The sequence below is a fragment of the Penicillium odoratum genome, assembly GCF_028828045.1.
Source record: "Penicillium odoratum strain IBT 22623 chromosome Unknown utg000005l_segment0_segment0, whole genome shotgun sequence".
Taxonomy (NCBI): domain Eukaryota; kingdom Fungi; phylum Ascomycota; class Eurotiomycetes; order Eurotiales; family Aspergillaceae; genus Penicillium; species Penicillium odoratum.
This window is the reverse complement of record NW_026643147.1, coordinates 3,448,575-3,462,286: the sequence shown is the minus strand read 5'-3', so window position 1 is coordinate 3,462,286 and position 13,712 is coordinate 3,448,575. Positions and strand designations below refer to the sequence as shown.

The 13,712-nt window shown below is 44.5% G+C and overlaps 4 protein-coding genes across 4 annotated transcripts; 3 read left to right on the top strand and 1 right to left on the bottom strand.

Moving 5' to 3' along the window:
- Nucleotides 1-743: 743 nt before the first annotated feature.
- Nucleotides 744-1,146, bottom strand: N7520_006832 (uncharacterized protein; the record flags this gene model as incomplete). Its single annotated transcript, XM_057140766.1, has 2 exons — nt 744-936; nt 1,079-1,146. 2 exons carry the CDS (start codon nt 1,144-1,146, stop codon nt 744-746), a joined length of 261 nt encoding a protein of 86 aa, XP_056994772.1.
- Nucleotides 1,147-2,536: 1,390 nt separating this feature from the next.
- Nucleotides 2,537-4,162, top strand: N7520_006831 (uncharacterized protein; the record flags this gene model as incomplete). Its single annotated transcript, XM_057140765.1, has 4 exons — nt 2,537-2,575; nt 2,631-2,750; nt 2,799-2,891; nt 2,948-4,162. 4 exons carry the CDS (start codon nt 2,537-2,539, stop codon nt 4,160-4,162), a joined length of 1,467 nt encoding a protein of 488 aa, XP_056994771.1.
- A 506-nt stretch (nt 4,163-4,668) lies between these two features.
- N7520_006830 (S9 family peptidase) lies at nt 4,669-6,731 on the top strand (the record flags this gene model as incomplete). The annotated part of the gene is made up of 3 exons (XM_057140764.1): nt 4,669-4,770; nt 4,823-5,586; nt 5,642-6,731. The coding sequence occupies 3 exons, from the start codon at nt 4,669-4,671 to the stop codon at nt 6,729-6,731; spliced, it is 1,956 nt and encodes a 651-aa protein (XP_056994770.1).
- Nucleotides 6,732-10,816: 4,085 nt separating this feature from the next.
- N7520_006829 (uncharacterized protein) lies at nt 10,817-13,649 on the top strand (the record flags this gene model as incomplete). The annotated part of the gene is made up of 5 exons (XM_057140763.1): nt 10,817-12,031; nt 12,079-12,217; nt 12,270-12,747; nt 12,813-12,998; nt 13,154-13,649. 5 exons carry the CDS (start codon nt 10,817-10,819, stop codon nt 13,647-13,649), a joined length of 2,514 nt encoding a protein of 837 aa, XP_056994769.1.
- Nucleotides 13,650-13,712: the final 63 nt, after the last annotated feature.

Below are 13,712 nucleotides of genomic sequence, written 5' to 3'. Positions count from 1 at the left end.
GAAGCATTTAAAGGCGGTGAGGATAGAGCAGCGAAGACATTAGGCATGTTTGAAGGTGCATTGTTTGTAATTTCACAAATCTGTCAGCGTGTCTTATGGCATCGCAAATTTTGAATTCAAACATTGTTTTAAACCTTAGGCAATGTCTTCAAAGCTTCTAATAAACCTCGTCTGAAGGAAATCTCAAGTCTAGGCTAATGCTCAGCTACAGCACGCATAAATATATATCATGTTGAAGGGGTTAGTACAAACAGTAAAACCTGGCTAACGAACATAGGTATCTAAATTCTTATGATTTGACCAGCGCTGCTAGGATTTATATTGCTTGCATATAGAAGTAGTATACCAGAACCAAACTTGATGATCATAGAATGTGCAGGTCCAAAAGTTTAACAGTGATGGTTGATGTAAACACGCATAATAGTAAGTGGGTAGTATACATGCTCAAAGAATATTCTACAAATGACACTTGAAGCCATATACAAGGGCTAGTGCTGAGAAGACAGAACCCGATCGCCCGAATTATTTCTGTTTCTGTCCAGTTGCTGCCTTTTTTTGATTCAACTGGTAAAGCTGTTAGTTATGTGATCGGTGCCATATTCGATAGGACTTGGCCCATTCTGAAGAAGAAGATATGAATTATAAAAGATCGAAATGGTGTTTTATGGAACTTACCCAGTTTTTCTTGCAATCCCGATAAGCCCTAATACCAGAAATTCGAGTCAGCAAAGGATGGTTCGTAATCATGAACACCAATCGTGAGCATGGCACGTAGGGCCAGCCGAAATGGGGCCCATGGTCTCGGAACGGTAGGAAGAGCTAGCATACTGGAAGTAGTCACCACACATTTCGCGATCATATGCATTGCGCTTCAGGCACTTGAGACTTCGATCCGCGAAGTCCTGGCAAGGATCATAAAACTCGCTTGCATTTTTACTGTAATCCAAGTCAGCGGGCACAGAAAAGAAGAGGAATAAATCTGGATAGAATCTAGTTATGTACGTAGGAGGCTATCACACACAGTAATGGCCTCTTTCCATACAGCCATCGTATAGATAGCTACGCGGCTTGAACTTACTGAGCAAATGTGCGCTCGGCATTCTCCCACGCCTTTTCGTGGGCCTCTGGCTTGGATGATTCCGACATGTGTGAACGTAGAGATGGAAAATTATTTTTCTCCGAAAGGATCTTGATAGATCAATGCCGAGGTGTGCTGTTGGAAATAGGTTGGAAAGAGCTAGAGGTTGATTGGAGGGAGGTTGTAGCGTTTCGCCGGGCAGAATTGCGGGTCCGTAGTCTTGGCATTGAAATTGTATTCCGCATGTCTCCTTTTAACGGCCATGACTGAACCAACAACCTTATTATATAGTTGTCTAGCTTATAACCTAAAATCGGAGATTATTGTCTTCTGGGCGATTGGGGAATATTCAGTGGTGTTCCGGCCAAGGACAGGGCAAGAGTTGTTGACCTTGCCATTTTGTTTGAATTGTTGGCATTTAAGTGAAACTTATCTATTTACTACTTGCTCCGATTTGGCCTCCCTTGTAGCTAACATCATATGAAACTATATATTCATTAAATTGACCATCGATGTCATCTAGATCAACCTGCAACTCCGTAGTTGATACGATAAAGGTCCAAATGACTCGTTCCGTATCTTCGACCGTTTTGATCATGATTAGAATGATAAGTGTTGCAATTTTGACTACGTAATAGCCAAAATGACATTTAACATTGACAGTATGGACTGAATGCTTATATTTCAGCTTACCACACCTTATAAGGCAGAAAATGAGTGGAGTTCCCGAGGGGCCGGCCCGCCAAAATTACTCCGTTTTATTGCCACGCCAGGCCAACTGATTGCAAGACCCGAGGCGCTAATCTGCAGGCATTATAGGAGTGGGTATATCACACTATCACTGCAGTTAGTGTGCGCTTAGGTGGTCTGAAGTCTCCTTTTATTGGTCCTACCACCCAACGGCGCAAGGAGTCTGGCCGGGGATAATAGTGGTGTTTTGGTAAGGGGATTGAGATCAGGAATTGCCTAATGGCCCCCTGAAAAGGAAAGAACTTACGTCTTATTCCAAGGAGAAAGTTAAAGACCCAGAGAGGGTATAGTGACAGGAAAGTGAATATATTGTTCAAAACTTAAAGCTTCTAAAAGCAACGGGATAGTTGGGTTCAGAATCACGTGAATAGAAAACTGCTTATTTGACTATATGCCTGAGGCCACCAAATAACACGATTGTCCTGAGTTCCTGCATTTCTCATCGCCACAGTTTTCCCGGCCTTGGAATATCGTGGCCCTCTGATACAACTTATTTATTCGCGAAATCCTCCTGAACCTGCGCTGTGGCCCAGATTTCAGCTTTTTGTCTGATTGTGGGCCTTTCACTTGAACTCTTTCTCTGACCCCCACCGCATAGTGACAACTTCACGCCCCCGCTCGATAATAACTCAAAACATAACTCGTCAATGTTGGAGCTGCACTTGCAGTGATAGGAAATAGAAATATCCAGGACATCAGCTGGCCAACATGGCGACTGCAACCAGTCTAGAGGCCGAGTCCTCGGGGGTAAGATCCGACCTTTCTGCGAGTGTTGAAAATATCAAGTCTGACGCGTCTATAGCTTGTCAATACCCTCCAAGGCCATGTGGATGATATCCGTACCTTACTACAATGTGGAATTTGTATACGCCCGCTATACGAGCCTTTCACTATCGCCTGTGGGCACACCTTCTGTTATTCCGTCAGTTACTTCCTCCTCCGCCATGCATATGTTATTAACATCGAATAGTGTCTATCATCATGGTTTGCAGGTGGAAGATCGAAAAGGACATGTCCCGATTGTCGAGCGCCCGTCAAAACGCAGCCTGCGCCGGCCTACTTGGTCAGTCTATCCGCCCTAGCCTCTTGAAAATTATTATCTGACATGTTTTGTTTTAGGTTCGAGCTGTCGTGAAAATGTTCACCAGTCATGCGGAGCTCTTGGATACAGAAGAGACTACATCGGAACACAAAAAGAACCACGACGAGGAAATAGAGAAGCTGGACAAAGACAAGGCAAACACAGACCCGCAAAAAGGAGGTCTTTTCGGAGGACTTTTCGCGACAAAACCCGCCCAACTGAAACCTGTCATCGACATAGAAGATGGTATCATGCGCTGTCCAAATTGTTCTTGGGAACTTGAAGACGGCCAGCACTGCGCGGGGTGTGGGTACACCTATCGGCCGGATTCTGAGGGCTCAGACAACAGTGACTCGGAATTGTCCGATACCGATTACGATTCTATCTTAGATGGAGATGATGAGGACGACGACGATGAGGATGAGGATGATATAGACGAGCCACAGGTGACGAGATCTCGACCGCCCAATTATCCATTCCACGCATACGACCAGCCTACCTTGGGTGCGTTATTCCGCGACTTGCACCCTCATCCGTTCTATTTCACCGCGTTTAGACCACCCCTCCCCGGCGGCAACCAATCGTCTCCTTGGGACCCACCGCGTCCGCCGACCGATTACGCTTCTGAAGAGGAAATGGAAGAGGAGGAGGATGACTATTACGAAGAGTCATTCATTGACGATGAAGAACATGAAGAACATACGCAACTCGAAACAGAGGCATCTGATTCCGATCATACTACAGTGATTGGTAGGGCTCGTCCTCGCAACCCCAATTCATCTATCGTACAGTACCCTCAAGTGCATCGCCCTGCTTCCGCCGCCGAACTAGAGGATTACGACTGGAACAGCGAAGATGAGGATGGACTTGCGGAACTTAGAGGACAATGGGTCGATGAGAATGAATCCTCTGAAGGAGGATCCGAAGTCTCAACACGGGACCGACCCGAGCAGGAGAGTCAATCATCCGATGACGAGGACGAAGAAAGCGATGAAGAAAGTCGGCGAAGGCTGAGGGAGGCCTATGGGTTTGGCGTAGCCATACCCCCTATCCGTTACCCAGATTATGGGAACGACGAAGAAAGCGAAGAAAGCGAAGAAAATTCCAGCTCACCTCCAAGACCTAGAGTTTCAAGGACTAGAGGCTCATCTGCTCAAAATGCCATCGCTATTGATGATTCGGATGAGGAGGAACCCGTTGGTCCCGTACGAAGAACAGCCCATAGACGGCAAGCACGGTTTTCCCCGTACTGAGCTCCCAGTGTCTCATTTCTTGTTTCATTTTCTGCATATTCGGAATGGTCTTAATAGCGCGGCGCTTCGGATGGGATAGAAAAATGGCTTGGCGCTTTGCTTGTTATCTGCAGGCTTCAACCTCGATTGGCGAAACGGTTCTTATAGTTCATCGCCGTGCTTTATCCCTTCACCAACTCATACCCCAACATACTGTCAATACCTCACTTCTTCATATCGCTCCATTTATAATATCTTTGGCAGACTAGCGGATTGAGTAAGGAAGGAAGGTTAGAACGGTGTCTTATTGGGGCGATCTTTCAGTATTTCATAGTCTTCCAAAGTCCTATTGGAGCTAGTTGAAGTAAATATTAGCTGGAAGCGTAAGCTACAGCTTATCTATGGAAAACCTCGAGGTCTTGGCAACATTGTTGTAGTACATGAGTCATCTGCCATATACCCCACGCCCACAACTTTCATTACTTCTGTTTCAATACTTTTCACTTTCTTTCATTTTCCATTCAATAATGGCATCGACTCAGACCATATCATATGGGCACTGGAGTAGCCCGCTCACTGCGGAGCGTCTAGCTACAAATAGCATAACATTGCACGAGCTAGCAGTGAATGTAGGCGATAACCTGCGGCTGATCTACGACAAGGTTCACTAACGCACCACAGGAATCAAATGGAGCCATCTACTCTATCGAATGTCACCCAACAGAGGATGGTCGCTATGCAATCGTCCAGCATCTCAACGGCAAAAGCCAAGACGTGCTACCCAAAACCTTGAGCGCCCACGCAACAGTCCAAGAACTTGGCGGTGGCTCCATCGCCATGCGCCATGATGGACAGGTTCTATTCGCAGACGAAGAATCCCGCAACATCTACCTGTTGGATTCAGCGGGCGAAACCAAAATTGTTCACCGGGCTATTGAGGGAATTCGGTATGCTGACTTCTGCAGCCACCCCTCCAAGCCGGAGTGGATCCTTGCGATCAAGGAAGACCATAGAGAGGCTACACCCGAGACGCAGGCGACGCATGTTCATAACATGTTGGTAGCTATCAATATTGAACTGGGCACGGAGACGACGATTGCTCAGGGAGATGATTTCTATTCTCATCCTAAATTCGATCCTTCGGGGAAGTATGTTTCGTGGATTCAGTGGTCGCATCCTGATATGCCATGGACTGGGACGGTGCTTTATTATGCTCGGTGGGATGATGGGTCTTTGAAGAATGTTACCCGCATTGCTGGTAAAGCTCAAGAAGAGAGTATTGCTCAGCCAAAGTGGAGTCCAGATGGACTGTTGTATTTTGCGAGTGATCGCACTGGCTTCTGGCAGCTCAACTCCTTTGACGTGAAAAGCGAAGAACAAAGTACTTTGTCATTGAAGACATTCGAGAAAGCTGATTTCGCATATGAGGAATGGGAGCTTGGATGGTATGTGCGAGTACTGCTTTGACCTTTTGCTGGCAGTTATCTGACGTATGGGCAGTTCCACGTACATCTTTCTCGATGCGCAAACTATAGTGGCAACAGTCATTACCCACGCTACCGCCAAGCTCGTTCTAATCGATATAGCCACCTCCTCTGTTCGTGGCCTTGATCTGCCATATGTGAACATTTTCGAAATTCGTCGAGTCTCAGCAACTTCCTTCGTGGTAGTGGGCACTTCAACCACCTTCCCTGAGGAACTTGCATTGATATCAATCACACCAACATTCAAAGCCGAAAGAACCGTTCTCACATCAACGGCAACATTTGAACTTCCGTTTGAATATGTCTCTGTCGCAAAGGAGCTTACAGCCCCTCAGAAACACGGCCCATTGACTGACGGCCATGTTCACATGTTCTATTTCCCACCTCGCAACCCCAACTTTCAGTCCAACGGTCTTCCCCCTCTACTGGTCTACGTTCACGGAGGACCCAATGGATCCACAACTCCGGCCCTAGACCTGGAGATACAATTATGGACCACACGCGGATTTGCAGTATGCGCCGTGAACTACACAGGATCCACCGGATTCGGACGAGAATACCGAGAACGACTCTCAGGATACTGGGGCCTCGTCGACGTAGCCGATGCCGTCAGCGCAGTGGAATACCTCGTTGACGAGGGCTTAGCCGATAAAACCCGTGTTGGAATCTACGGAGGAAGTGCCGGCGGCTATCTAACGCTGCGAGCACTGCATATGTATCCCGATGTATGGGCTGCAGGAGTTAGCTCCTATGGTATTAGCGACGTGCGAGCTCTTCAGGCAGACTCGTATAAGTTCGAAAGTCAAGATGTGGATCGGTTGCTGTTGAGCAAGACTGCGCCACAGGAAAGGGAGCTTGAGCTTACCAAGCGCAGTCCGTGCAATTTTGCAAATCAGATACGGGGCTCTTTGCTGCTTTTGCAGGGGACTATTGATATGGTTGTTCCGGTAGCGCAGGCAAGGATGATGGCGGATGCTATGCGGGCTCATGGGAGAGTTGCAGAGGTTGTTGAGTTTGAGGGTGAGGGACATGGATGGGTTGGACAGAAGGCCATTTATGAGTCTTTAACACGAAAGGAGGAATGGTGGAAGAAACATCTGACTTGATTGTCTAGTGTACTTGTGATCTCGAACTACCTAGTAAAATTGAGATGTTACCATTATTTCGGATTTTTTCAAGTAAAAGTGCAAAAAATCTTTGTTATCGATTTGTTTATGGTGTAAAACCAGGACCTGTGAATTACTGTATGCAGTTAGTTTTGCCTTTTGTAGTTTAGCGCCCCAATACCTCGTTCTGTAAGCTCCGTCTTCAGTTGCGCCGGCATAAGAAGCTCGCCCTGCCCTTAGACCTGCTTTGCTTTCTGACATTTCCTTTCACCTCCTCTATCTTGCACTTATCGCCACCCCCTTTCTCGTCGCCTCGGCCCCACCCCCCATTTACGTCTACTTCTCGGCCCTATTCTACGCTAGCAGCTACGCAGGAGTAAGACCTCTGAGATAAGACTTCCCTCCGCAGCAGCATATTGTGATGTGCAAGCAAGTTTACCACGCTTTACCCAAGCCATTGAAGCTTAGCTTACTACGAAGCTGTCTAGAATTACTCCTGCACGTGTACCTCGCCCGGCTCTGGTACTAGTAGCCTTTTTAAACGAATGTAGAGTGCTAGCTGACCCCTAATGCCGTGTGGACAGATAATTCGCCGCCTCTAAGTTTATATTGCGCAGCCCTAACGTCACAATTCGACCCGCGAATCGTATAGCCTATTCGTCGATATTATCGGTCTCCAGTTCTTCTTTACCCTATCAGTAGATAGATAAAAGCACAGTTCAATAATATCAACTAATAGCGAAAATACCGCAATCGTAGGCGGGCTTGAGTAGCCTTTCGGACAGCGCACCTACTTATTATTAATACGGGCATCATCCCTTTACGATAATATTCTAGACAATAAAGGTCCCACTTAGGGATTACCTAGCCGGTTATCTTATGGTAATAGGTTCCTATTCCATTCAGCTTATCTTCTACTTTACCTTCAGTCATACGAGTCGGGCTACACCAGGCACTAGCCGAGATTCCGGCTAAGCTAAGTACGTATCGAAGAAGAGCCCTTTCTACTTAGAGTACTTTAAAGGGAGTGAATCCTTCCGCTATTCTACTTTTATTAAGCTCTATATTCTTTTTCTGCTCTATATTTCTTCTATAACTACGGCACCATTTCCGCCGCTCCGCCTATATCGCCGGTTCCTAATACTTAGAGTTAACTCTCTTGTTATTAATAGCGAAGTGCGTTATCAGAAAGACTATATAATTAGGATAAATAATAAAATCTTCAGAATCTGATTAGGATAAATTCAGTATATCTTTCTATCCCAGTACTAATAGCTATAAAGGTGCAAAAACTGAATAAAAAAAAGACTCACACTCTCGACTAGGATGGCCTTTAAATAGCCTCTATATTAACGCTCGTGAAATTTTTTTATATCATTTCGCGCGGGTCTTATAGCCCTAAGGTAATTTTTTGGGCTAGGTTCAGCATATAACAATTATCTAAACGACGATAAATCTAATGACTAATTAGAAAGGACAGAATTTAGAGAGGAACACGCCTAGTACCTCTTAAAATAGTAAGAGTATATTCCGAGGCCCTATGAGCTCTATTGACTTTGAAGCAGGTTTTGCTAAGAAATAACTAAGGAGATAGGTACCATACCCAAGTAAAAGTTTATAGGAAGAGGCAATTCGCCACAGGATACTAGGTGACGTCAATCTATTTCCCGAGTTTATCTTAAGTTCATAGCAGATATAGAAGACATTTATAAGGGACTAATAGAGCGAGCTTTCTCTAAGTCAATTAAAGAAAGAAGTATTCAAGTAATATTTAGTCCCGAAGAATAAAATTTCAATATCGTAAGTTTTATTTTAAGAGATAATTAGGTAAAGCTTATAAATCCAGGACATAGGGACATAAAATTCGTTATTTTAATATATACCATTTAGAATTAGAATCTTTATTAAGATATTATAGTAAGTATATCTAATAAAATAGAAAAATAGAAAGCATATAAAGAACATCTATAAATTCTATTCTAAATTCATTAGTTATATAATCATTTATTAAAAAATTATTATTCATAAAAAAATGATGATTCCTTGAAAAAAAAAAAAATTCTGGATTTGGACCTCGGCCTCGAGAATAAGGACTACAGCGAGCAGCTAGTCAATTTAACCTTATTTATATACGAAGATAATTCATATTTCTGAATAGGGCGCTTATCTTTAGATAATTTATCTTTTAAGTATATTACTGTTAATTATTCCGTGCGCTCCTCTCACTGCAATTCATACACTTTCAGTTCTTCTTACGCGACAGCCCTCTCATCTTATCGGAATTAATAAGGTAGGCATTAAAAGAAGTTCCTCGGCAAGTCTCAACTATAAGTTTATTCTCTTTTATTCGCTAGGGCAGCTATCCAATAACACAGATTTGGCAGACTCGATCTTCTGATTGCCGTATCGTCGATTATATTCAGCCTTCACACATTTATATTTAGGATACGCTTCTAGCTCGAGGCTATTTAGCTTTTAGATCAGAGAGACGATAGCGGTTATCATTATCTTAACAATCCGAAGTTAATATAGATTATGTTTCATGCCGAGCGGAAGCTATTCACTAGAAGCCAGAGATATTTTAGGATAGCCCTTGCCCTATACCTTCAGGAACAATATATGATCGCATCTATTATTAAGGGAAGGCTAGTTGAGATCTACAGACGGCTACTAATCTACTTATCAGCGCATTCCGTTGCGCTAGGAAAAGAATGTTGATAAAACCGACGACGTCAGCCAAGGGCTAAAAACAAAGAATGAACCCCCTCCCCCCTAACCATAAAGCCTATCTAGATCACTGCATACCACCGCATACCACCGCATGCCACCGCATATCAATACCGATATATAGAATGATATACATAAACAGCAGCTAATCCAGGTAACACTTAGTATGCGCCAATGCTTAGATAAGTCAGTAGATCGATAACTAACCTGTGGTCTAGACATTTGAAACAGACGTGCGGGGGAAGTATATTCGCAATAACCCCGAACGTCTAGAAGAGTGCGTAGTCCCAAAAGTCAGCAAGGGCGCAGATAAAGAGACAGTAAGAGAGCAATCTAAATAACACCAGGCGGGTAGTCTTTATTAAAAAGTATCATTTAGCCGTATCGGCTATTAGTGGACGCAGTAGTAAGAGCTTCTATCCGCCCTAAGTACTATATATAGCCAGAGCATATCTATTTTGTCTTTAAATAAGACACATGGCCCATAAGATACTTATTCAGCCAAATATAGCGGCAGCCACTAATCTACATTACTCAAGTAGCGGATGACTGAAACGGCAGAGAAAGGCCGAGTAAATCACAACCATTAATGGATGATTTTGTTCTATGTTTCCTCTCTCGTTAGCAGCTGCACGGGAGACGAGTCTTGACTAAGTTACCATTTGTTAAGACCGACAATAATATCGCGCCGGAAGGTGAACAGAGTTGTTATTTCCTACGAGAAGGAAAGGCTCCAAATTGCGGAATTGTAATCGGCTTAGTGATTATCCCCAGGGCAAGCCGGTACGTGGCTACCAAGGTTCCGCGATATAAACTTAGTAACTGGAACAGATTCAAGCTTGATCACAAATGCCTCAAAATCCCCCACATGGATGCTTACTCTCGAGAAAGTCTCTTTTTTAGCCTCGCTTAATGAACTCGATATTGCACTGCATGCAGTTCGCCGAATCATAGCAATGTTTTCAAATCCTTCGACCCCCATTTATCAGATAAGGGATCCGTTCCCATAATTCTCATATGATCCTCCCGAGGTCTTGCCGAGTGGGGTCTCCATAATCCTTCCACATTTCCTATCTTAGAGCCTTGAGATAAGATTCGTGGAATTAGATCCTCGGAAATGCAGGAGAACCAACTGACATGGATGACTGCACTCCGCTCGGGTGCTTTCGAAATGGTAATTCCCGTCTCGTATTGGTATTGATTCTTAAAACAGTACGTAACTCCAAAAACTTCACGATACACACCCCCTTGAAAATACTTTCAGAAATCACCAAATTGAACCTGTGTCTCCTGAAACGGATACTTCCAAGCCAAAGTTCATCGCCTCCAGTCGGTGATAATACCCGGTCATTCGAAAAATGTCATCACTAGAAGAACCGCCCTTCTTCAACACCAGTCCTTCCGAATTGACTAAATCAGCCTCGGACTTGATCGATCGCGTCAACAAAGCCACCAACGACCTTGTGCGATCTGTATCACCGGAAATAGCATCGTTCGATAATACGATCATCCCATTCGCAAATATCGAAAATGAAATCAAGGGAAAAGTGCAATACATGGCTCTTTTCCAAGCCGTATCTCCCAATCCGGAGATACGCAAGGCGTCTTCGAATGCTGTCAGCATAGTTGATAAAGCCTACCTTGGCCTATTTCGAGACCGATCATTATTTGCGCTAGTCCACGCGGTACAAAATACATGTCCACAAGATAGCATCGATGCTGAAGACCGGAAGTATCTCAAAAACCTCCACTCCTTGTTTTGGGATAACGGGATTGGCCTAGAAGGCAGTGCCAATGAGCGATTCAATGAGATTTCAAATAAATTGGTGGAGCTACAAGTCGCATTCATGGAGAATCTTGGCTCAGATCCCGGTCATGCCTCGAAGACTAGGGATGAGCTTGTCGGTCTGGCGGCGAAAGAACTGGACAATTTATCGGATGGGATTCCGTTGAAGAAATCACAAATCAACATGGTGCTCTCGCGTTGTCAGAACAGTGATACTCGCAAGGAGATCTTTCTTCGAGGCCAAAATACGTTCCCCGAGAACGCCAATCTACTAAAAGAAACCGTCATCCTTCGAGATGAAGCAGCCAGGTTACTTGGCTTCAGTTCATTTGCAGCACAAAAAGGAGGCAACAAGATGCTCAGTTCTCCTGAATTGATTCACCGGATACTCGACGAACTTGCAGATCACTTGCGTCCGATCGCACAGAGAGAGCTGGAAAGAATGAAACACTTGAGGGAGGGCTATGATGATTCTTTCTATCTGTGGGACTTTGATTACTACCATGATCTTCTCCTACGAGAGCAATACAATGTCGACCATGAGTTGATATCGGAATACTTCCCGGCTTTGTTTACGGTCGGGAAAATGCTCACCGTTTTCGAAGGTATATTTGGTTTATTAATCAAAGAGATTAAAGATATACCCCAGAAGAGAGTTTGGCATCCGGAAGTTCAAGTCTTCCGTGCTCAATGTGCAGAGACATTGCGGCTTCTAGGATTTCTCTACGTGGACATCTTCCCCCGAGCAGGAAAATACAGTCATGCAGCCAATTTCAATATCTATCCAGTTAGTATTCCACCCCTGAAAGCTTTTCAAGCTAATGTAGAATATAGTCCTATAAGCCTGCACAAGGAGAGAAGCCACCTGTTGTATGTACTGCTCTAGTATGCAATTTATCCCAGCCGTCCCCGGGAAAGCCGGTGCTTCTGAAGCATCGGGAGGTCATCACTTTGTTTCATGAGCTTGGTCACGGTAATGTTTGATTGAGTCTGTTTATATAATGTATGCTAAATTTTGTTTTAAGGGATACATGATCTTCTGGGAAGGTCCAAATATGCAACATTCCACGGTCATCGAACGGTTTCAGACTTCAGAGAGGCACCAAGTCAGCTCCTTGAATACTGGTGCTGGGTCCCTGAATGCCTTCAAATGCTGAGCTGCCACTATAGTGACTTATCTTTGAGTAGCAACGAATTGACATCACCAAAGGAGGTTTCTTCCCTTCCGGGTCATCTTGTTCGGAGTCTTTCTGCAGCGAAAGAAGTTAATCAAGCCATCTCTACACTAAGACAAATTGCATTCAGCAAGTTTGATATGCAAATACACCACCCAGAATCCCATGGAGAGATTCTTTCAATGAACCTGGATGAAATATTCAACTCTTTACTGCAGCAAACAACGCTTTTGAGTGGGCCTGAAGACAATTTGAAATGGGGAAATGGATTTGCAACTATACCCCATTTCATGTGGGGACAAGAGGCAAACTACTACTCCTACGTATAGTAAGTTCGGCAGTTGCTTCTCCTTATCTATTCTTCCATCCGAGTTATATTAATATCTATCTTAGTACGCGTATGCTCGCAGCTGATATGTGGCATTCAGCGTTCGCGAGGAATCCGATGAGTCGAGAGACCGGACTGAAATACCGAGAGCTAATTCTAGAGCTTGGTGGAACAGGAAATGAAATGGATGCCGTGAAGAAATTTCTGAGAAAGGAGCCTACAGCAGAAACATACTTGCGAGATCTAACTCTGTCAACATAGACAATATAGTTCAAATTTTCTCTCATCTGGTGCCAGTGTGAATTACTTGTAGTCCTCACCAGTCCACTCCATCCAGGCCAGCATAGAGCGTTTTGCAGATCCCCACATATCTGTAGGATGCTGAATCTCATCTTTTGACGGACAGAAAGACTCCAAGCGTTATTCTGATCATTATTGCCATTTGTTTTGGGTATCTGCGACACTTTCTCTCGGAACCCCCTGGGCTACGCAGATACGGTTCAATCCAAGGCATCCAAGCAACGGGGGCCACTGCCACGGTGTTTCACTGCCAACTTCCGAATAGCAGTTCATATGCCGTGGAGACCTTTCTGAAAAGGGCAAATGGGGTATCTGAGGACGAATACTTGGCTAGCGTGCGCCACGAATGGAACATTGCCTCTATTCTGAGTCACCCCAATGTTTTGCCAATACTGGATATTTTCACTGATAAGGGATCTTGGCACACGGCGATGCCATTCATACCGATCACATTATTTGATCGAACATTGGGAAACGGAGCCGCTTTGACTATAAGCGAAGGAAATTGTATGGAGGGAGTGGCGTACATGCACCAGCAAGGGGTTGCCCACTTGGACTTGAAACCCAATAACATTCTTCTTGATGGCGACCTCGTAAAATGATTGATTTTGGCTATTCACAGTATTTTGATCAGCCTCAAAATGCAACAGTCGAAGGTACATGCA